This window comes from Rhodnius prolixus, unplaced genomic scaffold (assembly GCF_049639745.1).
Source record: "Rhodnius prolixus isolate KJV_2025 unplaced genomic scaffold, Rpr scaffold_17, whole genome shotgun sequence".
Classification (NCBI taxonomy): domain Eukaryota; kingdom Metazoa; phylum Arthropoda; class Insecta; order Hemiptera; family Reduviidae; genus Rhodnius; species Rhodnius prolixus.
Genome location: NW_027411626.1, coordinates 2951818 through 2978691, shown reverse-complemented (window position 1 = coordinate 2978691; position 26874 = coordinate 2951818). Strand labels below are relative to the sequence as shown.

The following is a 26874-nucleotide window of genomic DNA, read 5'->3' as shown; positions in this document are numbered from 1 at the left end:
AACTTGTTGTGGAAAATTATGTTTTACATAATTTTAGCGAATGGCCAATTTAAGGCTGTGTGGCTTTACAGTAGGGTGTTTCAAAAAATGATGACTTTTAAATTTTAAAGAGCGCCGGGCAGAAAATCAAAGTTCAATTTAAAAACAAAAAGTTTCGTCCGTATTAGAGCGAAATCGATTAATATTTAGAGGTCGCTGCCATTGATCAAATAATTTTTGTTTTGCTTTTTTTAATAAAAAATCCTTATTAAATGTTTTCTATCTTCTAAAATTATTAGCAAAACATGTAATTGAACAAAGTTTATTTAAATATAATTTGCCGTAAAGACAATGTAGTTGGAATCATTTTGATGGCCTTTTTATTTTCAAAGTTATGAATAATTAAAGAAGCTGTATTTTTGAAAAAAAATATATCAAGAAAAATATACATTTTTGAAAGATTTCGATTAATTAACGTTAAAATCACTTCATTTTTTATGTGTTTCGTACAGAATTTAAAAAACAAATAATTTTGGTGACTGAAACGTCTAAATTAGGGAATATTTTGCATTTATTGTTATAATTTGAAATTGATTTACTATCAATCAATCAAATTCAAATTATAACAATAAATGCAAAATATTCCCTAATTTAGACGTTTCAGTCACCAAAATTATTTGTTTTTTAAATTCTGTACGAAACACATAAAAAATGAAGTGATTTTAACGTTAATTAATCGACATTTTTCAAAAATGTATATTTTTCTTAATATATTTTTTTTCAAAAATACAGCTTCTTTAACCCCTTAATGCACAGTATTTTTGAAAAAAACCGCTATATTTTATACGATTAAGTAAGTGTTATAGCTTGCAATCCCATGTAAATGATAAATATCAATAAAACGATTGTTTTTCTTTGCTTTCACATTATTTTCAATTCTCGATTATATTCGAGTGTGAAAAATTATAGCAGCATAAAGTACAGCGCCGCTCGAAGTATCTCGAGTGTGCACAGTTTGGCCAATTTAGCGCGCTCGAGTTAACTCGAGCGTGCACGTTAAGGCTGGAAACATAGTGGAGCGGCGGGCAAAGCGGCGATGATAGCGAAGAGCAAAGCGGCAAAAACAAAAATTAGAAATAGATAGAGTTGCTCTATCTTCGCTTTGCTCGCCACTATGCGCGGTCCCATATGTTAACTTGTGTTTGATTTCGCCGCTTCGCTCTTCGCTATCATCGCCGCTTTGCTCGCCGCTCCACTATGTTTCCAGCCTAAGGGGTTAATTATTCATAACTTTGAAAATAAAAAGGCCATCAAAATGATTCCAACTGCATTGTCTTTATGGCAAATTATATTTAAATAAACTTTGTTCAATTAAATGTTTTGCTAATAATTTTAGAAGATAGAAAACATTTAATAAGAATTTTTTATTAAAAAAAGCAAAACAAAAATGTTTTGATCAATGGCAGCGACCTCTAAATATTAATCGATTTCGTTCTAATACGGACGAAACTTTTTGTTTTTAAATGAACTTTGATTTTCCGCCCGGCGCTCTTTAAAATTTAAAAGTCATCATTTTTTGAAACATCCTACTTTACAGCCTACACTTAAAGGTAAAAAAAGGTAACCTATAGGAAGGTTATAGTTATAAATTACAAATTTTCTTAAAAACTAAGGAAACAACATCATTTAAAAAGTCTTTAATCCCTTTAATTTCATCTGAGATCAAGTTAAATTTTCCATTTCCAAGTGTCACCGTAAATATCCGCTTTTGCGGTCCCCTGAGTTGAAAAAGTGATTTTTTTTTTACAAAATTGTGGGCGAAGGAAATATCATAAAAACTAAAAATCACAAAAAGCTGTAACTTAGATTGAGCCATCCAAGATCAAAAATTCCTCATCCGGATTTGCCACCTTTTTTTTGGAGAGGTGGGGATTTTCCAGGAACTGTCTCTGACGGTTTTCTTTGTTTTCTTTTTTATATTTAACTCAGGGGTCGGCAACCCGCGGCACTTTTATCCAAATTTTGTGGCCCTTCAGCCTGTCCAAAATAAATTGTATATTTCAATTTTATTAAAGTAAAGATATTTTTCAAAAAGAATTTTAAATGAGATTTGGTTTGAAATTTATTAGAATTATATTAAAATACAGTACGTAATTATAAAAGACTGCCGCCATTTTCATTCAAATACAGGTTTAGATATTATTTATTTGTTTATTTACTTCACAATATGTGAAAATAAATACATAAAACATTTAAATGTTATTGAATATCATAAAATAATAATTTGTGAATACAAATGAACTACAGAGTTGTTTACACACTATCATCCTTGCGGCTCTTGGTAAGATTTATTAAAATTATTTAAGGAGAAATGGCTCTCTACTTGAAATAGGTTGCCGACCCCTGATTTAACTACATTTGGATGGGCAACATTAATTTCTATCATTTTTCTTGGGTATGGAAGGAAGTGTCGTCTGTGGGATGTTTTTGTGCATATCCCAAAAACTGGGTGGTGCCAGAAAAGCGCATACTTCGTGCCAAACTGCCACGAATAGAAATTGTTGTCAAAGGAATGTGCTTTAAGATACACACACTCCAATTGTATTAGAGAAAAGTAAATCATCCAAAATTACAGGGATATTATACGAGGTCTGTAAATTAAGTAATGAGACTAATTTTTTTTATTCAAAAAGAATTACAATTCTATATTGTCACCTTCAAAATAACTTCCTTCTGAAGCCACACAGCGCTGGAGACGTTTCTTCCACTCCTCATAGCAGTGCTCGAACTCCGATACTGGAGAATAGCCTTCAGCTGGTCGGTTACAGCCGTTTAAATGTTTTCGACTGTCCCAAAATGAGTTCTCTTGAGGTGATTTTTCAACTTCGGGAAGAGAAAAAAAGTCACAAGGATTCACAAGTCAGGCGAATAAGGAGGCTGAGGAGCCACAAGAATGTTTTTACTGGCCAAAAACTCGTTTATTGAAATTGCTGTGCGACAAGGAGCATGCTGATATATACAGTATGCTCGTATATACAGTATTTAGAAGGGCTTAAAGTTTAAAAGCGATTCAGTCCCTTATTGTGGTGCAATTCATATGCTTCCGTGAAAGGAAAGTGACCACAGTATGTTCGTCCAGCTCTACCGAAGAATCTTTGAAGGGAAGGATTTTTGGAATAAGACTCATAATGATGGTACCGTTGATATGTATTCAAGTTTTTGTGTTAGGCTTGGATATCTACAGGAACGACCGATCACTGAAGAATTGTCTAATTCTATTCCTCCGAACGAGTAATGATACTCACATCGCAAATAATTGTAATTTCTGCAATCTTTCGTTGTTCAGTAAATGTAGATATATAAATACGTAAATTAAAACATCTATCAGAGGATTTCTGGTGAAACTCCAAATTAAAACCTTATACTGTGACGTAATACTTTACTTAGTATTGTCTCTGCTCTATCAAGTAGTAACTCTGGTTTTTTATAAAGCTGTATTCATTAGCAGTCATTTTATATCGGTATATCTGTAGAAACAATAAAGCCAACCAACATTTTACTAATATTTTAATAGTGTAAAAAGAAAATAGGCAGTTGATATTTTCCGCCACACAAATTTTCTATTTTAAATTTTCCAACTATTTCTGTTTTTTCAGCACCAGAAAATCAAAAGAACGGATCGCAGTACACACTGACTGATGATTCGCTGAATGTTAATGGTCAGTAATTTATATTTTCACAAATTTTCTTAAAAATACCACTATTGTTTGCGTTGCATTTCATACACTTTAAAAAGGAATCTATCTTATCATCTCTCACTGATATTTCCTTAAACGAATTACTAGGACAAAAATGTTTTTCAGCAAAAGTTGCCGAATTATGTGTCTTTGATCACTAAACAAAGTATAACTATAATCGTAAAAAACCATTTGTGAGAAAATATAAAAAAGCGGATATTCCTATTCAGTAGAAAGACACTACCGACAAGTAGTTAAGATTTTACCCAATTGTAGAGGTAACAATAGCCTTCAATTGCGCTAAATTAGATAGAATTCTATCGTGCAGAAAAGGAGATATTTGACTTTAAACTTTAGGACAGTTTTGATTTCAGTAATTTTCGACATTCAATAACTACGCTTCTATTGCAACTACAGAGTTAACATTTTACCCAATTGTAGAGGTAATAATAGCCTTCAATTTCGCTAAATTAGATAGAATTCTATCCAGCAGAAAAGGAGATATTTGACTTTAAACTTCAGGACAGTTTTGATTTCAGTAATTTTCAACATTCAATAACTACGCTTCTATTGCAACTACAGAGTTAAGATTTTACCCAATTGAAGAGGTAATAATAGCCTTCAATTGCACAAAATTAGATAGATTTCTATAGAGCAGAAAAGGAGATATTTGACTTTAAACTTCAGGACAGTTTTGATTTCAGTAATTTTCAACATTCAATAACTACGCTTCTATTGCAACTACAGAGTTAAGATTTTACCCAATTGTAGAGGTAACAATAGCCTTCAATTGCACAAAATTAGATAGATTTCTATCGAGCAAAAAGGAGATATTTGACTTTAAACCTCAGGACAGTTTTGATTTCAGTAATTTTCAACATTCAATAACTACGCTTCTATTGCAACTACATAGTTAAGATTTTACCCAATTGTAGATGTAACAATAGCCTTCAATTGCACTAAATTACACAGATTTAAAAGCATTTAAAAGGAGCCCTATTCGTGTTTGTAACTGGGTATCCTTTATTTATGAAGTTACGTTTATAACCACTGGACTAATTTTATTATTTATTTTTCCAGCACCATTTGGAGGTGCTCCTACACATTCAAGGATTGTGAGACCACATACTGATCAGATAATTTTACGCTTTTGTTTACACGGCTTAGCTGTGAAACCTTCGATTGAAGTTTTACCAGACGAATTAAGTTTTGACGTAGACATTGGCTGTGTGGTAAATAAAGTGTTAAGTTTTAAAAATATCACCCCATTAGTTGATGTTGGTTATAGAGTTATAAAAAAGCCATTTTTCTATATTAACCCATCATTGAAAGTATTGAAACCAATGCAACGTGTAGAGGCTCTGATTAAATTTAAAGCCCTTTCGTTAGGTATGTAAAATTTAATTTCATTATTTTTTTTATTTATTTCTTTAAATTTTAGAGATTTGAATAATTGACACTATGGCTCGATCCAAAGAATTAACCACATTCTCTAGATTTTAACCTGAATTGTTACTAGTATTTCCTTCAGCTTTTTAATTTTATCTATCTTCCTGTTCATTATTTGTTTTAGGTAGCCAAAATACTGTACTGAAAATAGAAATGATAACACCTAAAGAAGTAAGTGATGATAACACCCATAAAAAAATCGGATTAGTTGAAGTTAAAGTTAAAATAAAAGTAAGATCTAAAACAAAACGACTCAAACCACAATTCAATGCAGGTATGTTTGTTGGTTGGTTTGTGTTTTTATTTACGCCTCACCTAAAATATTCAAATAATACCAGTGAAAAGTGGATTCATTGATAAAAATTTGTAAACCACAATGCAATGCCAGGTGTGTTTGTGTTTTTTAATAACATCTCAACTAAAATTTTCAAATAATACCAGTGAAAAGTGGATTCATTGATAAAAATTTGTAAACCACAATGCAATGCCAGGTGTGTTTGTGTTTTTTAATAACATCTCAACTAAAATTTTCAAATAATACCAGTGAAAAGTGGATTCATTGATAAAAATTTGTAAACCACAATGCAATGCCAGGTGTGTTTGTGTTTTTTAATAACATCTCAACAAAAATATTCAAATAATACCAGTGAAAAGTGGATTCATTGATAAAAATTTGTAAACCACAATGCAATGCCAGGTGTGTTTGTGTTTTTTAATAACATCTCAACTAAAATATTCAAATAATACCAGTGAAAAGTGGATTCATTGATAAAAATTTGTAAACCACAATGCAATGCCAGGTGTGTTTGTGTTTTTTATTTACGCCTCACCTAAAATATTCAAATAATACCAGTGAAAAGTGGATTCATTGATAAAAATTTGTAAACCACAATGCAATGCCAGGTGTGTTTGTGTTTTTTATTTACGCCTCACCTAAAATATTCAAATAATACCAGTGAAAAGTGGATTCATTGATAAAAATTTGTAAACTACAATGCAATGCCAGGTGTGTTTGTGTTTTTTATTTACGCCTCACCTAAAATATTCAAATAATACCAGTGAAAAGTGAATTCATTGATAAAAATTTGTAAAACACAATGCAATGCCAGGTGTGTTTCTGTTTTTATTTACGCCTCACCTAAAATATTCAAATAATACCAGTGAAAAGTGGATTCATTGATAAAAATTTGTAAACCACAATGCAATGCCAGGTGTGTTTCTGTTTTTATTTACGCCTCACCTAAAATATTCAAATAATACCAGTGAAAAGTGGATTCATTGATAAAAATTTGTAAACCACAATGCAATGCCAGGTGTGTTTCTGTTTTTATTTACGCCTCACCTAAAATATTCAAATAATACCAGTGAAAAGTGGATTCATTGATAAAAATTGTAAACCACAATGCAATGCCAGGTGTGTTTCTGTTTTTATTTACGCCTCACCTAAAATATTCAAATAATACCAGTGAAAAGTGGATTCATTGATAAAAATTTGTAAACCACAATGCAATGCCAGGTGTGTTTCTGTTTTTATTTACGCCTCACCTAAAATATTCAAATAATACCAGTGAAAAGTGGATTCATTGATAAAAATTTGTAAACCACAATGCAATGCCAGGTGTGTTTGTGTTTTTATTTACGCCTCACCTAAAATATTCAAATAATACCAGTGAAAAGTGGATTCATTGATAAAAATTTGTAAACCACAATGCAATGCCAGGTGTGTTTGTGTTTTTTAATAACATCTCAACTAAAATTTTCAAATAATTCCACACCCAAATTTTCTCTTACTAATAGACTAAAACAAAATGAACTATGAAGAGAAAGCGGGGCTGAATTGTGTGCAAACTGTTTGCAGGTATATCCCCGAAAGAAGTGCTGCACGAAGTTGGCGTTAACTTTGATCAGGTGACCTTTAAGGGTGTACTAGAAGGTGCAAAGGCGCCAGTACTTATGCCCAAACCGTCAAAACGCAATAAACGCCCTTGGTTAACCAGTAATTATTCAGTTGCTGTGCCGAATGATCGTGGCCTTTCATTTGCTGTCAAACCTTATGACAAAAACATGATGTGATTATCTAAATTATATTTATCAATTAATTTTCAAAATAATACTTAATTGTTAATGAGGAAGGTAATTTTTTGTGCATAAAATCAACTGATTGTTTTTTTTTTTTGCAACCACGTAAATGTGGAAATTTTTAAAGATGATGTGACTATAGTTACCATTTTCTGCAGAAAACTTTTTATTATTCATTAAATGAGGCCCTTTACTTTTGCTAAAAAACCAATATGATAAATTCACGATACTGATTAGTTATAATTTAGGATGTTACAGTAAATTGTTTAAGAAATAAGACGAAAGAACTGAGATCATTGGCACCCGAAGATTTTTTTTCCAGTGCAATGCCAGCCTCTGAATAGTGTTCTCTCGTTACATACATCATTTTCCAGTGAATGTATATTTTTAAGAAGCTCCTAGCAAAAGATAATCTAGGGGGCCAACAAATTGGATTCGAATCCCGGGGTCTACCTGAGGATATTAAATTATATTTATTTCTTTTTTTTTTTTTTTTTACTATTTTAGCACTCCATTCACTGGTAAACGGCGTTATATACCTCCGGCACATCCAGACTATGCTTACAGTAAAGATGAAGCTCAGGCTAAGAAGTCACACGAAGAAATATATAACCTCTTTATGGCTCGTCTTGGCAGAGAGAGACGGAAAGCTATGTTAGATTATGAAGGCTTTGTAAATGATTTTAATTTTGCATTAGATAGAAGGTAATATACGGTTATAAATGAGATATTAAAATTATCTGTTGTATTATATGAGTAAATGCTATTCATATGTCTCTTCTTACTACTATTCTCCAATTTCAATCTCACAAAGTTTCTTAAAAGTGAACGTTTGAATCATATACATATGTCTATCCAAAGTATTTTATTTGAATAACCATGTAAGTCAACAACTCTAGAATAGTAGTCAGAGGTAGTCATGCGAGTGTTCGCACCAGTTACTTTTTTTAACATAATAATTTCCCTTATCATATGTGCACAAATAAATGTATGTTTTTTTTTGTTGAAAAGGTTATTTGACAAAGCGCACATGTACGATGACGTGGAGGATGTAACGTTTGACAATGTTTTCAAAGAAGTGGTGAAATATAGTGATTTGTGCCCATTAAGTCCGTTCTCTTTGTTCAATATTAAAGTCAATCCGAAGAATTTAGATTTTGGACTGGTTCGTTTTTATTTATATTCAAAATATTTATTATTTTTTATAATAATTATTGCTCAAAATTAGCGTAACTTTTTACTTTGAGAAGTTACTGAAATCGAACACACTATTTGTTTTGAGTTTTCAATGAAAAATATCCGTTTTGAGGTACTAAAATACGAAAAAGTGCTTTTATACAAATTGATTCGTTTGCGTAATTTCCACCACAACCAAAAATAAATAGATTGCAGAAAGATTGAATTTGATATTTTGAACAGAAGATGTCACATTAAGGTTTTAGTCAAAATCGGTCTACCGCAAATATTACCTCAGCGAATAGATTTTTAAATGCAAACATTTATTAAGAGCACTTGTGGCAGAGAGGTTAGGTCTCAATAGTGTTATGACTAAGGAATGGATTTTTATGTATTTAAAAATGCCAAATATTTAATTAAAATATGCATTTATTTTCGTCAATTATGTGGAAAATATGTGATTTTCTTAAAATATTTTCTGGAATATTTAAGTAAAATCGACATTTTTTTTTATGAAAATGGAATTTTTTTTGGGGGGGGGGCAAGTTATAATTATTTATACAAGAAAAGAACATTTTTACAATTTATAATAATTTATTAGGAACAAAATAATTTGTTTTTACAAGTTATAATGATTTATAAAAGATGTGTTAAATTTTCAATTTTAAAAACTTCACTCTTCGAAATTGTTTGCAACCACATGAAATTTCAAATGTTGGAACGTAAAGTGACGACGATCTGGGCGTAAGATGGACTTGTAACGACTAAAAGATCGTTCAACATCTACAGATGTTATAGGTGCCTTGCTGAAAGAAGTTATCTCGTTGGTTGTAAAGGGTACACGATGTTCTGAGGTGACTTCTGTTCCACTGATAATATCAGAAATCTGGCAGATGGTCTCCCACCCTTTGTTCTTGCTCAGTACTTCTACCAGTTTTGATCTGATCAGATCTCCCTTACTCCCAGGTATTCCTTCCACCTTTTCGATGACTTTTTTAACGTTGGACACGTTTTCTGTCAGTCGAACATTTTGGGACTCAAGTTGGGTAATGGCTTGTGCAAGAAATATGCAATTGTCAGAAATGAATGCAAGGTCGTTCCTTAAATTAGGTTTCTCGAATAAAGACTTGGCTGTATTTATCGCTACTGCTTCGTCTTCGAGATGTGAAAGGACATTCTTGATTTTATTGTAGTTTTCATAGTAATACTGAGCTGCTTCCAGCCAAGTACCCCATCTTGTCAATATTGGTTCTGGCGGAAGGCACAAGTCTGGATAGAGATCTTTTAGCATTTTAATGCGACTTGGTGTTTTTAAAAACACTTTTTTAACCACTGTGATTCACAGTTCCTGTCAACCACCTCCCAATTATGAAAATATGCCCAAAATGAAAAATATGAAAAAATATGTACATATTTTGATTGAATATGTAGAAATATTTATTTCAATCAAATATGTATAAATATGCGATAACATCCAAATATGTGGAAATATGTGAAATATAAGTAGACTCAAACGGCTTAAAAAGTGTCAGTATGAATACTTCTAGTTGAAAAACGTCTGTAAATTGCCTAGAAAAAAATATGTAAATACATACGAATCCGTTCCCTAGTTATGACTGTTTATTGTTATGGTCTGCTATCTGTTTTATTTTAATTAAAATCGATTGATCTTACGATTATAAGATTGAAGTTCCTAATTAGATGCAAAGCAGATAAAACCACCAGTTTACCAAATATACAATAGAATTTTCCATAGTATTTTATTTATTTAAATAATTATTTAAACTTCGTGTAATGATTAAAATCTCATAAATCTATAAATGGTTCTGGGACGTCGTTTTTTAAAATTTCTATTATTGTGGTACTTCTGAGTATAGGGGAAGGAGTGGATTCATTGCAATTAAATTTGAATCAAACGTTCGTAATTAAAATTGTCCGGTAGGACAGTAGTATAAGGGTTGATCGTCTTAAAACTGTCCGGTAGGATCATCAAAAAGTGCACGAAAAAGCGTAACGTTGAAAAACACCCAACTTTGATTATATAATAGCTAATATTCCAAAATTTTCTTTAAAATATAGAGCAAACCCTTCCTACATAACTTTAATTTTCTTGCAACCACCAAGAACTAATAACTTTCGAAAAAAAAAGTTGCCGAAAATGTGCAAAAACAGCTTTTTCAAAAAATGTTCTTGATATTGTTGTTGTTGTTGTTGTTCTTCTTGTTACCTTTTTTGTGAACTGCGTAGCACCTAAACACTCAATGAAAGACGAGTTAGCCCCTTTATGTAGGCCGTTAAATTTTACTTTCGTTTGAAACAGTGAAATCTTTAACTTCAATTATCTCGTAAATTACTCGATAGATTTTGTTTATATTTCACCTGTATATCAAGACAACTTTTGTCTATAATTGTATAAAATCTCGTAAAAATCCGTCGAATAGGAAACGAAATATTTAGAGTAAAATTTTGGTTTCCTTTGAAACAGTGGAATCTTTAACTTCAATTATCTCATAAACTACTCGATAGATTTTGTTTATATTTCACCTGCATAAGGAGACAACTTTTGTCTATAATTGTACAAAATCTCGTAAAAATCGGTCGAGTAGGAAACGAGATATTTGGAGTAAAATTTTGGTTTCGTTTGAAACAGTGAAATCTTTAACTTCGATTATCTCGTAACCTACTCGATAGATTTTGTTTATATTTTACCTGTATATGAAGACAACTTATGACTATAATTGTATAAAATCTCGTAAAAATTCGTCGAGCGGGAAACGAGATATTTGGAGTAAAATTTTGGTTTCGTTTGAATCAGTGGAATCTTTAACATCAATTATCTCGCAAACTACTCGATAGATATTGTTTATATTTCACCTGTATATGAAGACAACTTTTGTCTACAATTGTATAAAATCTCGTAAAAATCGGTCGAGTAGGAAACGAGATATTTAGAGTTAAATTTTGGTTTCGTTTGAATCAGTGGAATCTTTAACATCAATTATCTCGTAAACTACTCGATAGATTTTGTTTATATTTCACCTGCATATGAAGACAACTTTTGTCTATAATTGTACAAAATCTCGTAAAAATTCGTCGAGCGGGAAACGAGATATTTGGAGTAAAATTTTGGTTTCATTTGAATCAGTGGAATCTTTAACTTCAATTATCTCGTAAACTACTAGATAGATTTTGTTTATATTTCACCTGTATATGAAGATAACTTTTGTCTATAATTGTACTAAATCTCGTAAAAATCGGTCAAGTAGGAAACGAGATATTTAGAGTTAAATTTTGGTTTCGTTTGAATCAGTGGAATCTTTAACATCAATTATCTCGTAAACTACTCGATAGATTTTGTTTATATTTCACCTGCATATGAAGACAATTTTGGTCTATAATTGTATAAAATCTCGTAAAAATCCGTCGGGTGGGAAACGAGATATTTGGAGTAAAATTTTAATGTCGTTTGAAACAGTGAAATCTTTAACATCAATTATCTTGTAAACTACTCGATAGATTTTGTTTATATTTCACCTGTATAAGAAGACAACTATTGTCTACAATTGTATAAAATTTCGTAAAAATCGGTCGAGTAGGAAACGAGATATTTGGAGTAAAATTTTGGTTTCGTTTGAAACAGTGATATCTTTAACATCAATTATCTCGTAAACTACTTGATAGATTTTATTTATATTTCACCTGTATATGAAGAAAACTTTTGTCTATAATTGTATAAAATCTCGTAAAAATCCGTCGGGTGGGAAACGAGATATTTGGATTAAATTTTAATGTCGTTTGAAACAGCGAAATCTTTAACATCAATTATCTCGTAAACTACTCGATAGATTTTGTTTATATTTCACCTGCATATGAAGACAACTTTTGTCTATAATTGTATAAAATCTCGTAAAAATCGGTCGAGTAGGAAACGAGATATTTAGAGTAAAATTTTGGTTTCGTTTGAATCAGTGGAATCTTTAACATCAATTATCTCGTAAACTACTCGATAGATTTTGTTTATATTTCACCTGCATATGAAGACAATTTTGGTGTATAATTGTATAAAATCTCGTAAAAATCCGTCGGGTGGGAAACGAGATATTTGGAGTAAAATTTTAATGTCGTTTGAAACAGTGAAATCTATAACATCAATTATCTCGTAAACTACTCGATAGATTTTGTTTATATTTCACCTGTATATGAAGACAACTTTTGTCTATAATTGTACAAAATCTCGTAAAAATTCGTAGAGCGGGAAACGAGATATTTGGAGTAAAATTTTGGTTTCGTTTGAAACAGTGAAATCTTTAACTTCGATTATTTCGTAACCTACTCGGTAGATTTTGTTTATATTTCACGTGCATATGAAGACAACTTTTGTCTATAATTGTATGAAATTTAGTAAAAATCTGTCGAGTAGGAAACGAGATATTTGGAGTAAAATTTTGGTTTCGTTTGAAACAGTGAAATCTTTAACTTCGATTATCTCGTAACCTACTTGATAGATTTGGTTTATATTATACCTGTATATGAAGACAACTTATGTCTATAATTGTATAAAAATTTCGTAAAAATCGGTCGAGTAGGAAACGAGATATTTAGAGTTAAATTTTGGTTTCGTTTGAATCAGTGGAATCTTTAACATCAATTATTTCGTAAACTACTCGATAGATTTTGTTTATATTTCACCTGAATATGAAGACAACTTTGGTCTATAATTGTATAAAATCTCGTAAAAATCCGTCGGGTGGGAAACGAGATATTTAGAGTAAAATTTTAATGTCGTTTGAAACAGTGAAATCTTTAACATCAATTATCTTGTAAACTACTCGATAGATTTTGTTTATATTTCACCTGTATAAGAAGACAACTATTGTCTACAATTGTATAAAATTTCGTAAAAATCGGTCGAGTAGGAAACGAGATATTTGGAGTAAAATTTTGGTTTCGTTTGAATCAGTGGAATCTTTAACTTCGATTATTTCGTAACCTACTCGGTAGATTTTGTTTATATTTCACCTTCATATGAAGACAACTTTTGTCTATAATTGTACAAAATCTCGTAAAAATCCGTCGGGTGGGAAACGAGATATTTGGATTAAATTTTAATGTCGTTTGAAACAGTGAAATCTTTAACATCAATTATCTCGTAAACTACTCGATAGATTTTGTTTATATTTCACCTGCATATGAAGACAACTTTTGTCTATAATTGTATAAAATCTCGTAAAAATCGGTCGAGTAGGAAACGAGATATATAGAGTTAAATTTTGGTTTCCTTTGAAACAGTGAAATCTTTAACATCAATTATCTCGAAAACTTTTTGATAGATTTTGTTTATATTTCACCAGCATATGAAGACAACTTTTGTCTATAATTGTACAAAATCTCGTAAAAATTCGTCGTGCGGGAAACGAGATATTTGGAGTAAAATTTTGGTTTCGTTTGAAACAGTGAAATCTTTAACTTCGATTATCTCGTAACCTACTCGATAGATTTTGTTTGTATTGTATTTGCATATGAAGACAACTTTTGTCTATAATTGTACAAAATCTCGTAAAAATCGGTCGAGTAGGAAACGAGATATTTAGAGTAAAATTTTGGTTTCGTTTGAATCAGTGGAATCTTTAACTTCGATTATCTCCAAAACTACTCGATAGATTTTGTTTATATTTCACCTGTATATGAAGACAACTTTTGTCTATAATTGTATAAAATCTCGTAAAAATCCGTCGAGCCTGAAACGAGATATTTAGTGTTAAATTTTGGTTTCCTTTGAAACAGTGAAATCTTTAACTTTAATTATCTCGTAAACTACTCGATAGATTTTGTTTATATTTCACCTGTATATGAAGACAACTTTTGTCTATAATTGTATAAAATCTCGTAAAAATCTGTCGAGTAGGAAACGAGATATTTGGAGTAAAATTTTAATTTCGTTTGAAACAGTGAAATCTTTAACATCAATTATCTCGTAAACTACTCGATAGATTTTGTTTATATTTCACCTGCATATGAAGACAACTTATGTCTATAATTGTATAAAATCTCGTAAAAATCCGTCGAGCCTGAAACGAGATATTTAGAGTTAAATTTTGGTTTCCTTTGAAACAGTGAAATCTTTAACTTTAATTATCTCGTACACTACTCGATAGATTTTGTTTATATTTCACCTGTATATGGAGACGTAAAAATCGGTTGAGTAGGAAACGAGATATTTAAACTTAAATTTTGGTTTCGTTTGAATCAGTGGAATCTTTAACATCAATTATCTCGTAAACTACTCGATAGATTTTGCTTATATTTCACCTGCATATGAAGACAACTTTTGTCTATAATTGTATAAAATCTCGTAAAAATCCGTTGAGCCTGAAACGAGATATTTAGAGTTAAATTTTGGTTTCCTTTGAAACAGTGAAATCTTTAACTTTAATTATCTCGTACACTACTCGATAGATTTTGTTTATATTTCATCTGTATATGAAGACAACTTATGTCTATAATTGTATAAAATCTCGTAAAAATCCGTCGAGCCTGAAACGAGATATTTAGAGTTAAATTTTGGTTTCCTTTGAAACAGTGAAATCTTTAACTTTAATTATCTCGTACACTACTCGATAGATTTTGCTTATATTTCACCTGTATATGGAGACGTAAAAATCGGTCGAGTAGGAAACGAGATATTTAGACTTAAATTTTGGTTTCGTTTGAATCAGTGGAATCTTTAACATCAATTATCTCGTAAACTACTCGATAGATTTTGCTTATATTTCACCTGCATATGAAGACAACTTTTGTCTATAATTGTACAAAATCTCGCAAAATTTCGTCGTGCGGGAAACGAGATATTTGGAGTAAAATTTTGGTTTCCTTTGAAACAGTGAAATCTTTAACTTCGATTATCTCGTAACCTACTCGATAGATTTTGTTTGTATTGTATTTGCATATGAAGACAACTTTTGTCTATAATTGTGTAAAATCTCGTAAAAATCCGTCGAGCCTGAAACGAGATATTTAGTGTTAAATTTTGGTTTCGTTTGAAACAGTGATATATTTTACATCAATTATCTCGTAAACTACTCGATAGATTTTGTTTATATTGTATTTGCATATGAAGACAACTTTTGTCTATAATTGTATGAAATTTCGTAAAAATCTGTCGAGTAGGAAACGAGATATTTGGAGTTAAATTTTGGTTTCGTTTGAATCAGTGGAATCTTTAACTTCGATTATTTCGTAACCTACTGGATAGATTTTGTTTATATTTTACCTGCATATGAAGACAACTTTTGTCTATAATTGTACAAGATCTCGTAAAAATCTTTCGAGTAGGAAACGAGATATTTAGAGTTAAATTTTGGTTTCGTTTCAAACAGTGAAATCTTTAACATCAATTATCTTGTTAACTACTCGATAGATTTTGTTTATATTTCACCTGTATATGGAGACAACTTTTGTCTATAATTGTATAAAATCTCGTAAAAATCAGTCGAGTAGGAAACGAGATATTTAGAGTTAAATTTTGGTTTCGTTTGAATCAGTGGAATTTTTAACATCAATTATCTCAGAAACTACTCAATAGATTTAGTTTATATTTCACCTGCATATGAAGACAACTTTTGTCTATAATTGTACAAAATCTCGTAAAAATCTGTCGAGTAGGAAACGAGTTATTTGGAGTTAAATTTTGGTTTCGTTTGAATCAGTGGAATCTTTAACTTCGATTATCTCGTAACCTACTCGATAGATTTTGCTTATATTTTACCTGCATATGAAGACAACTTTTGTCTATAATTGTATGAAATTTCGTAAAAATTCGTCGTGCGGGAAACGAGATATTTGGAGTAAAATTTTGGTTTCGTTTGAATCAGTGGAATCTTTAACATCAATTATCTCGTAAACTACTCGATAGATTTTGTTTATATTTCACCTGTATATGAAGACAACTTTTGTCTATAATTGTACAAAATCTCGGAAAAATTCGTCGAGCGGGAAACGAGATATTTGGAGTAAAATTTTGATTTCGTTTGAAACAGTGAAATCTTTAACTTTAATTATCTCGTACACTACTCGATAGATTTTGTTTATATTTCACCTGTATATGGAGACGTAAAAATCGGTCGAGTAGGAAACGAGATATTTAGACTTAAATTTTGGTTTCGTTTGAATCAGTGGAATCTTTAACATCAATTATCTCGTAAACTACTCGATAGATTTTGCTTATATTTCACCTGCATATGAAGACAACTTTTGTCTATAATTGTACAAAATCTCGTAAAATTTCGTCGTGCGGGAAACGAGATATTTGGAGTAAAATTTTGGTTTCCTTTGAAACAGTGAAATCTTTAACTTCGATTATCTCGTAACCTACTCGATAGATTTTGTTTGTATTGTATTTGCATATGAAGACAACTTTTGTCTATAATTGTGTAAAATCTCGTAAAAATCCGTCGAGCCTGAAACGAGATATTTAGTGTTAAATTTTGGTTTCGTTTGAAACAGTGATATATTTTACATCAATTATCTCGTAAACTACTCGATAGATTTTGTTTATATTGTATTTGCATATGAAGACAACTTTTGTCTATAATTGTATGAAATTTCGTAAAAATCTGTCGAGTAGGAAACGAGATATTTGGAGTTAAATTTTGGTTTCGTTTGAATCAGTGGAATCTTTAACTTCGATTATCTCAGAAACTACTCAATAGATTTAGTTTATATTTCACCTGCATATGAAGACAACTTTTGTCTATAATTGTACAAAATCTCGTAAAAATCTGTCGAGTAGGAAACGAGTTATTTGGAGTTAAATTTTGGTTTCGTTTGAATCAGTGGAATCTTTAACTTCGATTATCTCGTAACCTACTCGATAGATTTTGCTTATATTTTACCTGCATATGAAGACAACTTTTGTCTATAATTGTATGAAATTTCGTAAAAATTCGTCGAGCGGGAAACGAGATATTTGGAGTAAAATTTTGGTTTTGTTTGAATCAGTGGAATCTTTAACATCAATTATCTCGTAAACTACTCGATAGATTTTGTTTATATTTCACCTGTATATGAAGACAACTTTTGTCTATAATTGTATAAAATCTCGTAAAAATCGGTTGAGTAGGAAACGAGATATTTAGACTTAAATTTTGGTATCGTTTGAATCAGTGGAATCTTTAACATCAATTATCTCGTAAACTACTCGATAGATTTTGTTTATATTTCACCTGCATATGAAGACAACTTTTGTCTATAATTGTACAAAATCTCGTAAAAATTCGTCGTGCGGGAAACGAGATATTTGGAGTAAAATTTTGGTTTCGTTTGAAACAGTGAAATCTTTAACTTCGATTATCTCGTAACCTACTCGATAGATTTTGTTTGTATTGTATTTGCATATGAAGACAACTTTTGTCTATAATTGTACAAAATCTCGTAAAAATTCGTCGAGCGGGAAACGAGATATTTGGAGTAAAATTTTCCTTTCGTTTGAATCAGTGGAATCTTTAACATCAATTATCTCGTAAACTACTCGATAGATTTTGTTTATATTTCACCTGTATATGAAGACAACTTTTGTCTATAATTGTACAAAATCTCGGAAAAATTCGTCGAGCGGGAAACGAGATATTTGGAGTAAAATTTTGATTTCGTTTGAAACAGTGAAATCTTTAACTTTAATTATCTCGTACACTACTCGATAGATTTTGTTTATATTTCACCTGCATATGAAGACAACTTTTGTCTATAATTGTATGAAATTTCGTAAAAATCTGTCGAGTAGGAAACGAGATATTTGGAGTTAAATTTTGGTTTCCTTTGAAACAGTGAAATCGTTAACATCAATTATCTCGAAAACTTTTCGATAGATTTTGTTTATATTTCACCTGCATATGAAGACAACTTTTGTCTATAATTGTATGAAATTTCGTAAAAATCTGTCGAGTAGCAAACGAGAAGATATTTGGAGTTAAATTTTGGTTTCCTTTGAAACAGTGAAATCTTTAACATCAATTATCTCGAAAACTTTTTGATAGATTTTGTTTATATTCCACCTGTATATGAAGACAACTTTTGTCTATAATTGTACAAAATCTCGTAAAAATCTATCGAGTAGGAAACGAGATATTTGGAGTTAAATTTTGGTTTCGTTTGAATCAGTGGAATCTTTAACTTCCATTATCTCGTAAACTACTCGATAGATTTTGTTTATATTTCACCTGTATATGGAGACAACTTTTATCTATAATTGTACAAAATCTCGTAAAAATCCGTCGAGTAGGAAACGAGATATTTAGAGTTAAATTTTGGTTTCGTTTGAAACAGTGAAATCTTTAACTTTGATTATCTCGAAAACTACTCGATAGATTTTGTTTATTATTCACCTGTATATGAAGACAACTTATGTCTATAATTGTATAAAATCTCGTAAAAATTCGTCGAGTAGAAAACGAGATATTTGGAGTAAAATTTTGGTTTCGTTTGAAACAGTGAAATCTTTAACTTCGATTATCTCGAAAACTACTCGATAGATTTTGTTTATATTTCACCTGTATATGAAGACAACTTTTGTCTATAATTGTATAAAATCTCGTAAAAATCTGTCGAGTAGGAAACGAGATATTTGGAGTAAAATTTTAATTTCGTTTGAAACAGTGAAATCTTTAACATCAATTATCTCGTAAACTACTCGATAGATTTTGTTTATATTTCACCTGTATATGAAGACAACTTATGTCTATAATTGTATAAAATCTCGTAAAAATCCGTCGAGCCTGAAACGAGATATTTAGAGTTAAATTTTGGTTTCCTTTGAAACAGTGAAATCTTTAACTTTAATTATCTCGTAAACACTCGATAGATTTTGTTTATATTTCACCTGCATATGGAGACAACTTTTGTCTATAATTGTGTAAAATCTCGTAAAAATCCGTCGAGCCTGAAACGAGATATTTAGAGTTAAATTTTGGTTTCCTTTGAAACAGTGATATATTTTACATCAATTATCTCGTAAACTACTCGATAGATATTGTTTATATTTCACCTGCATATGAAGACAACTTTTGTCTATATCTGTATAAAATCTCGTAAAAATCGGTCGGGTGGGAAACGAGATATTTGGAGTAAAATTTTAATGTCGTTTGAAACAGTGAAATATTTAACATCAATTATCTCGTAAACTACTCGATAGATTTTGTTTATATTTCACCTGTATATGAAGACAACTTTTGCCTACAATTGTATAAAAACTCGTAAAAATCGGACGAGTAGGAAACGAGATATTTGGAGTAAAATTTTGGTTTCGTTTGAAACAGTGAAATCTTTAACTTCGATTATCTCGTAACCTACTCGATAGATATTGTTTATATTTTACCTGTATATAAAGACAACTTGTGTCTATAATTCTATAAAATCTCGTAAAAATCGGTCGAGTAGGAAACGAGATATTTAGAGTTAATTTTTGGTTTCGTTTGAATCAGTGAAATCTTTAACATCAATTATCTCGTAAACTACTCGATAGATTTTGTTTATATTTCACCTGTATATGAAGACAACTTTTGTCTACAATTGTATAAAATCTCGTAAAAATCGGTCGAGTAGGAAACGAGATATTTGGAGTAAAATTTTGGTTTCGTTTGAAACAGTGATATCTTTAACATCAATTATCTCGTAAACTACTCGATTGATTTTGTTTATATTTCACCTGTATATGAAGACAACTTTTGTCTATAATTGTATGGAATTTTGTAAAAATCTGTCGAGTAGGAAACGAGTTATTTGGAGTTAAATTTTGGTTTCCTTTGAAACAGTGAAATCTTTAACTTCAATTATCTCGTAAACTACTCGATAGATTTTGTTTATATTTCACCTGTATATGGAGACAACTTATGTCTATAATTGTATAAAATCTCGTAAAGATCGGTCGAGTAGGAAACGAGATATTTAGAGTTAAATTTTGGTTTCGTTTGAATCAGTGGAATCTTTAACATCAATTATCTCGTAAACTACTCGAAAGATTTTGTTTATATTTCACCTGAATATGAAGACAACTTTGGTCTATAATTGTATAAAATCTAGTAATAATCCGTCGGGTGGGAAACGAGATATTTGGAGTAAAATTTTAATGTCGTTTGAAACAGTGAAATCTTTAACATCAATTATCTTGTAAACTACTCGATAGATTTTGTTTGTATTTCACCTGTATATGAAGACAACTTTTGTCTAAAATTGTATAAAATTTCGTAAAAATCGGTCGAGTAGGAAACGAGATATTTGGAGTAAAATTTTGGTTTCGTTTGAAACAGTGATATCTTTAACATCAATTATCTCGTAAACTACTCGATAGATTTTGTTTATATTTCACCTGCATATGAAGACAACTTTTGTCTATAATTGTATAAAATCTCGTTAAAATCCGTCGGGTGGGAAACGAGATATTTGGAGTAAAATTTTAATGTCGTTTGAAACAGTGAAATCTTTAACATCAATTATCTCGTAAACTACTCGATTGATTTTGTTTATATTTCACCTGTATATGAAGACAACTTTTGCCTACAATTGTATAAAAACTTGTAAAAATCGGTCGAGTAGGAAACGAGATATTTCGAGTAAAATTTTGGTTTCGTTTCAAAGAGTAAAATCTTTAACATCAATTATCTCGTAAACTACTCGATTGATTTTGTTTATATTTCACCTGTATATAATGACAACTTTTGCCTACAATTGTATAAAAACTCGTAAAAATCGGTCGAGTAGGAAACGAGATATTTGGAGTAAAATTTTGGTTACGTTTGAAACAGTGAAATCTTTAACTTCGATTATCTCGTAACCTACTCGATAGATTTTGTTTATATTTTACCTGTATATAAAGACAACTTATGTCTATAATTGTATAAAATCTCGTAAAAATCGGTCGAGTAGGAAACGAGATATTTAGAGTTAAATTTTGGTTTCGTTTGAATCAGTGAAATCTTTAACATCAATTATTTCGTAAACTACTCGATAGGTTTTGTTTATATTTCACCTGTATATGAAGACAACTTTTGTCTACAATTGTATAAAATCTCGTAAAAATCGGTCGAGTAGGAAACGAGATATTTGGAGTAAAATTTTGGTTTCGTTTGAAACAGTGATATCTTTAACATCAATTATCTCGTAAACTACTCGATAGATTTTGTTTATATTGTATTTGCATATGAAGACAACTTTTGTCTATAATTGTATGGAATTTTGTAAAAATCTGTCGAGTAGTAAACGAGTTATTTGGAGTTAAATTTTGGTTTCGTTTGAATCAGTGGAATCATTAACTTCGATTATCTCGTAACCTCCTCGATAGATTTCTCTTATATTTTACCTGCATATGAAGACAACTTTTGTCTATAATTGTATGAAATTTCGTAAAAATTCGTCGAGCGGGAAACGAGATATTTGGAGTAAAATTTTGGTTTCGTTTGAATCAGTGGAATCTTTAACATCAATTATCTCGTAAACTACTCGATAGATTTTGTTTATATTTCACCTGTATATGAAGACAACTTTTGTCTATAATTGTACAAAATCTCGTAAAAATTCGTCGAGCGGAAAACGAGATATTTGGAGTAAAATTTTGGTTTCGTTTGAATCAGTGGAATCTTTAACATCAATTATCTCGTGACCTACTCGATAGATTTTGTTTATATTTCACCTGTATATGGAGACAACTTTTGTCTATAATTGTATAAAATATCGTAAAAATCGGTTGAGTAGGAAACGAGATATTTAGACTTAAATTTTGGTTTCGTTTGAATCAGTGGAATCTTTAACATCAATTATCTCGTAAACTACTCGATAGATTTTGTTTATATTTCACCTGCATATGAAGACAACTTTTGTCTATAATTGTACAAAATCTCGTAAAAATTCGTCGTGCGGGAAACGAGATATTTGGAGTAAAATTTTGGTTTCGTTTGAAACAGTGAAATCTTTATCTTCGATTATCTCGTAACCTACTCGATAGATTTTGTTTGTATTGTATTTGCATATGAAGACAACTTTTTTCTATAATTGTATGAAATTTCGTAAAAATCTGTCGAGTAGGAAACGAGGTATTTGAAGTTAAATTTTGGTTTCGTTTGAATCAGTGGAATCTTTAACTTCGATTATTTCGTAACCTACTCGGTAGATTTTGTTTATATTTCACCTGCATATGAAGACAACTTTTGTCTATAATTGTATGAAATTTCGTAAAAATCTGTCGAGTAGGAAACGAGATATTTGGAGTTAAATTTTGGTTTCCTTTGAAACAGTGAAATCGTTAACATCAATTATCTCGAAAACTTTTCGATAGATTTTGTTTATATTTCACCTGCATATGAAGACAACTTTTGTCTATAATTGTACAAAATCTCGTAAAAATCTGTCGAGTAGGAAACGAGATATTTAGAGTTAAATTTTGGTTTCGTTTGAAACAGTGATATATTTTACATCAATTATCTCGTAAACTACTCGATAGATTTTGTTTATATTTCACCTGCATATGAAGACAACTTTTGTATATATCTGTATAAAATCTCGTAAAAATCGGTCGGGTGGGAAACGAGATATTTGGAGTAAAATTTTAATGTCGTTTGAAACAGTGAAATATTTAACATCAATTATCTCGTAAACTACTCGATAGATTTTGTTTATATTTCACCTGTATATGAAGACAACTTTTGCCTACAATTGTATAAAAAATCGTAAAAATCGGACGAGTAGGAAACGAGATATTTGGAGTAAAATTTTGGTTTCGTTTGAAACAGTGAAATCTTTAACTTCGATTATCTCGTAACCTACTCGATAGATATTGTTTATATTTTACCTGTATATAAAGACAACTTGTGTCTATAATTGTATAAAATCTCGTAAAAATCGGTCGAGTAGGAAACGAGATATTTAGAGTTAAATTTTGGTTTCGTTTGAATCAGTGAAATCTTTAACATTAATTATCTCGTAAACTACTCGATAGATTTTGTTTATATTTCACCTGTATATGAAGACAACTTTTGTCTACAATTGTATAAAATCCCGTAGAAATCGGTCGAGTAGGAAACGAGATATTTAGATTTAAATTTTGGTTTCGTTTGAAACAGTGAAATATTTAACTTCGATTATCTCGTAACCTACTCGATAGATTTTGTTTATATTTTACCTGTATATAAAGACAACTTTTGTCTATAATTGTATGGAATTTTGTAAAAATCTGTCGAGTAGGAAACGAGTTATTTGGAGTTAAATTTTGGTTTCCTTTGAAACAGTGAAATCTTTAACTTCAATTATCTCGTAAACTACTCGATAGATTTTGTTTATATTTCACCTGTATATGGAGACAACTTATGTCTATAATTGTTTAAAATCTCGTAAAGATCGGTCGAGTAGGAAACGAGATATTTAGAGTTAAATTTTGGTTTCGTTTGAATCAGTGGAATCTTTAACATCAATTATCTCGTAAACTACTCGAAAGATTTTGTTTATATTTCACCTGAATATGAAGACAACTTTGGTCTATAATTGTATAAAATCTAGTAAAAATCCGTCGGGTGGGAAACGAGATATTTGGAGTAAAATTTTAATGTCGTTTGAAACAGTGAAATCTTTAACATCAATTATCTTGTAAACTACTCGATAGATTTTGTTTGTATTTCACCTGTATATGAAGACAACTTTTGTCTAAAATTGTATAAAATTTCGTAAAAATCGGTCGAGTAGGAAACGAGATATTTGGAGTAAAATTTTGGTTTCGTTTGAAACAGTGATATCTTTAACATCAATTATCTCGTAAACTACTCGATAGATTTTGTTTATATTTCACCTGCATATGAAGACAACTTTTGTCTATAATTGTATAAAATCTCGTTAAAATCCGTCGGGTGGGAAACGAGATATTTGGAGTAAAATTTTAATGTCGTTTGAAACAGTGAAATCTTTAACATCAATTATCTCGTAAACTACTCGATTGATTTTGTTTATATTTCACCTGTATATGAAGACAACTTTTGCCTACAATTGTATAAAAACTTGTAAAAATCGGTCGAGTAGGAAACGAGATATTTCGAGTAAAATTTTGGTTTCGTTTCAAACAGTAAAATCTTTAACATCAATTATCTCGTAAACTACTCGATTGATTTTGTTTATATTTCACCTGTATATAATGACAACTTTTGCCTACAATTGTATAAAAACTCGTAAAAATCGGTCGAGTAGGAAACGAGATATTTGGAGTAAAATTTTGGTTACGTTTGAAACAGTGAAATCTTTAACTTCGATTATCTCGTAACCTACTCGATAGATTTTGTTTATATTTTACCTGTATATAAAGACAACTTATGTCTATAATTGTATAAAATCTCGTAAAAATCGGTCGAGTAGGAAACGAGATATTTAGAGTTAAATTTTGGTTTCGTTTGAATCAGTGAAATCTTTAACATCAATTATTTCGTAAACTACTCGATAGATTTTGTTTATATTTCACCTGTATATGAAGACAACTTTTGTCTACAATTGTATAAAATCTCGTAAAAATCGGTCGAGTAGGAAACGAGATATTTGGAGTAAAATTTTGGTTTCGTTTGAAACAGTGATATCTTTAACATCAATTATCTCGTAAACTACTCGATAGATTTTGTTTATATTGTATTTGCATATGAAGACAACTTATGTCTATAATTGTATAAAATCTCGTAAAAATCGGTCGAGTAGGAAACGAGATATTTAGAGTTAAATTTTGGTTTCGTTTGAATCAGTGAAATCTTTAACATCAATTATTTCGTAAACTACTCGATAGATTTTGTTTATATTTCACCTGTATATGAAGACAACTTTTGTCTACAATTGTATAAAATCTCGTAAAAATCGGTCGAGTAGGAAACGAGTTATTTGGAGTTAAATTTTGGTTTCGTTTGAATCAGTGGAATCATTAACTTCGATTATCTCGTAACCTCCTCGATAGATTTTGCTTATATTTTACCTGCATATGAAGACAATTTTTGTCTATAATTGTATGAAATTTCGTAAAAATTCGTCGAGCGGGAAACGAGATATTTGGAGTAAAATTTTGGTTTCGTTTGAATCAGTGGAATCTTTAACATCAATTATCTCGTAAACTACTCGATAGATTTTGTTTATATTTCACCTGTATATGAAGACAACTTTTGTCTATAATTGTACAAAATCTCGTAAAAATTCGTCGAGCGGAAAACGAGATATTTGGAGTAAAATTTTGGTTTCGTTTGAATCAGTGGAATCTTTAACATCAATTATCTCGTGACCTACTCGATAGATTTTGTTTATATTTCACCTGTATATGGAGACAACTTTTGTCTATAATTGTATAAAATATCGTAAAAATCGGTTGAGTAGGAAACGAGATATTTAGACTTAAATTTTGGTTTCGTTTGAATCAGTGGAATCTTTAACATCAATTATCTCGTAAACTACTCGATAGATTTTGTTTATATTTCACCTGCATATGAAGACAACTATTGTCTATAATTGTACAAAATCTCGTAAAAATTCGTCGTGCGGGAAACGAGATATTTGGAGTAAAATTTTGGTTTCGTTTGAAACAGTGAAATCTTTAACTTCGATTATCTCGTAACCTACTCGATAGATTTTGTTTGTATTGTATTTGCATATGAAGACAACTTTTTTCTATAATTGTATGAAATTTCGTAAAAATCTGTCGAGTAGGAAACGAGGTATTTGAAGTTAAATTTTGGTTTCGTTTGAATCAGTGGAATCTTTAACTTCGATTATTTCGTAACCTACTCGGTAGATTTTGTTTATATTTCACCTGCATATGAAGACAACTTTTGTCTATAATTGTATGAAATTTCGTAAAAATCTGTCGAGTAGGAAACGAGATATTTAGAGTTAAATTTTGGTTTCGTTTGAAACAGTGAAATCTTTAACTTCGATTATCTCGTAACCTACTCGATAGATTTTGTTTGTATTGTATTTCCATATGAAGACAACTTTTTTCTATAATTGTATGAAATTTCGTAAAAATCTGTCGAGTAGGAAACGAGGTATTTGAAGTTAAATTTTGGTTTCGTTTGAATCAGTGGAATCTTTAACTTCGATTATCTCGTTAACTACTCGGTAGATTTTGTTTATATTTCACCTGTATATGGAGACAACTTTTGTCTATAATTGTATAAAATCTCGTAAAAATCGGTTGAGTAGGAAACGAGATATTTAGAGTTAACGTTTGTTTCCGTTTCAAACAGTGAAATCTTTAACTTCAATTATCTCGTTAACTACTCGATAGATTTTGTTTATATTTCACCTGTATATGGAGACAACTTTTGTCTATAATTGTACAAAATCTCGTAAAAATTCGTCGTGCGGGAAACGAGATATTTGGAGTAAAATTTTGGTTTCGTTTGAAACAGTGAAATCTTTAACTTCGATTATCTCGTAACCTACTCGATAGATTTTGTTT

General features: G+C 30.4%; 1 protein-coding gene across 3 annotated transcripts in view; it reads left to right on the top strand.

Moving 5' to 3' along the window:
* The window catches only part of LOC141459627 (cilia- and flagella-associated protein 47-like), a 78727-nt gene that overhangs the window by 16702 nt on the left and 35151 nt on the right, over positions 1-26874 (top strand). For all 3 annotated transcript variants that reach the window (XM_074138881.1, XM_074138882.1, XM_074138884.1), the window contains exons 8-13: positions 3636-3698; positions 4797-5105; positions 5290-5439; positions 7024-7234; positions 7752-7949; positions 8256-8409. In XM_074138881.1, coding sequence (XP_073994982.1) covers positions 3636-3698; positions 4797-5105; positions 5290-5439; positions 7024-7234; positions 7752-7949; positions 8256-8409 — 1085 coding nt within the window. The remainder of the gene's footprint in view (positions 1-3635; positions 3699-4796; positions 5106-5289; positions 5440-7023; positions 7235-7751; positions 7950-8255; positions 8410-26874) is intronic.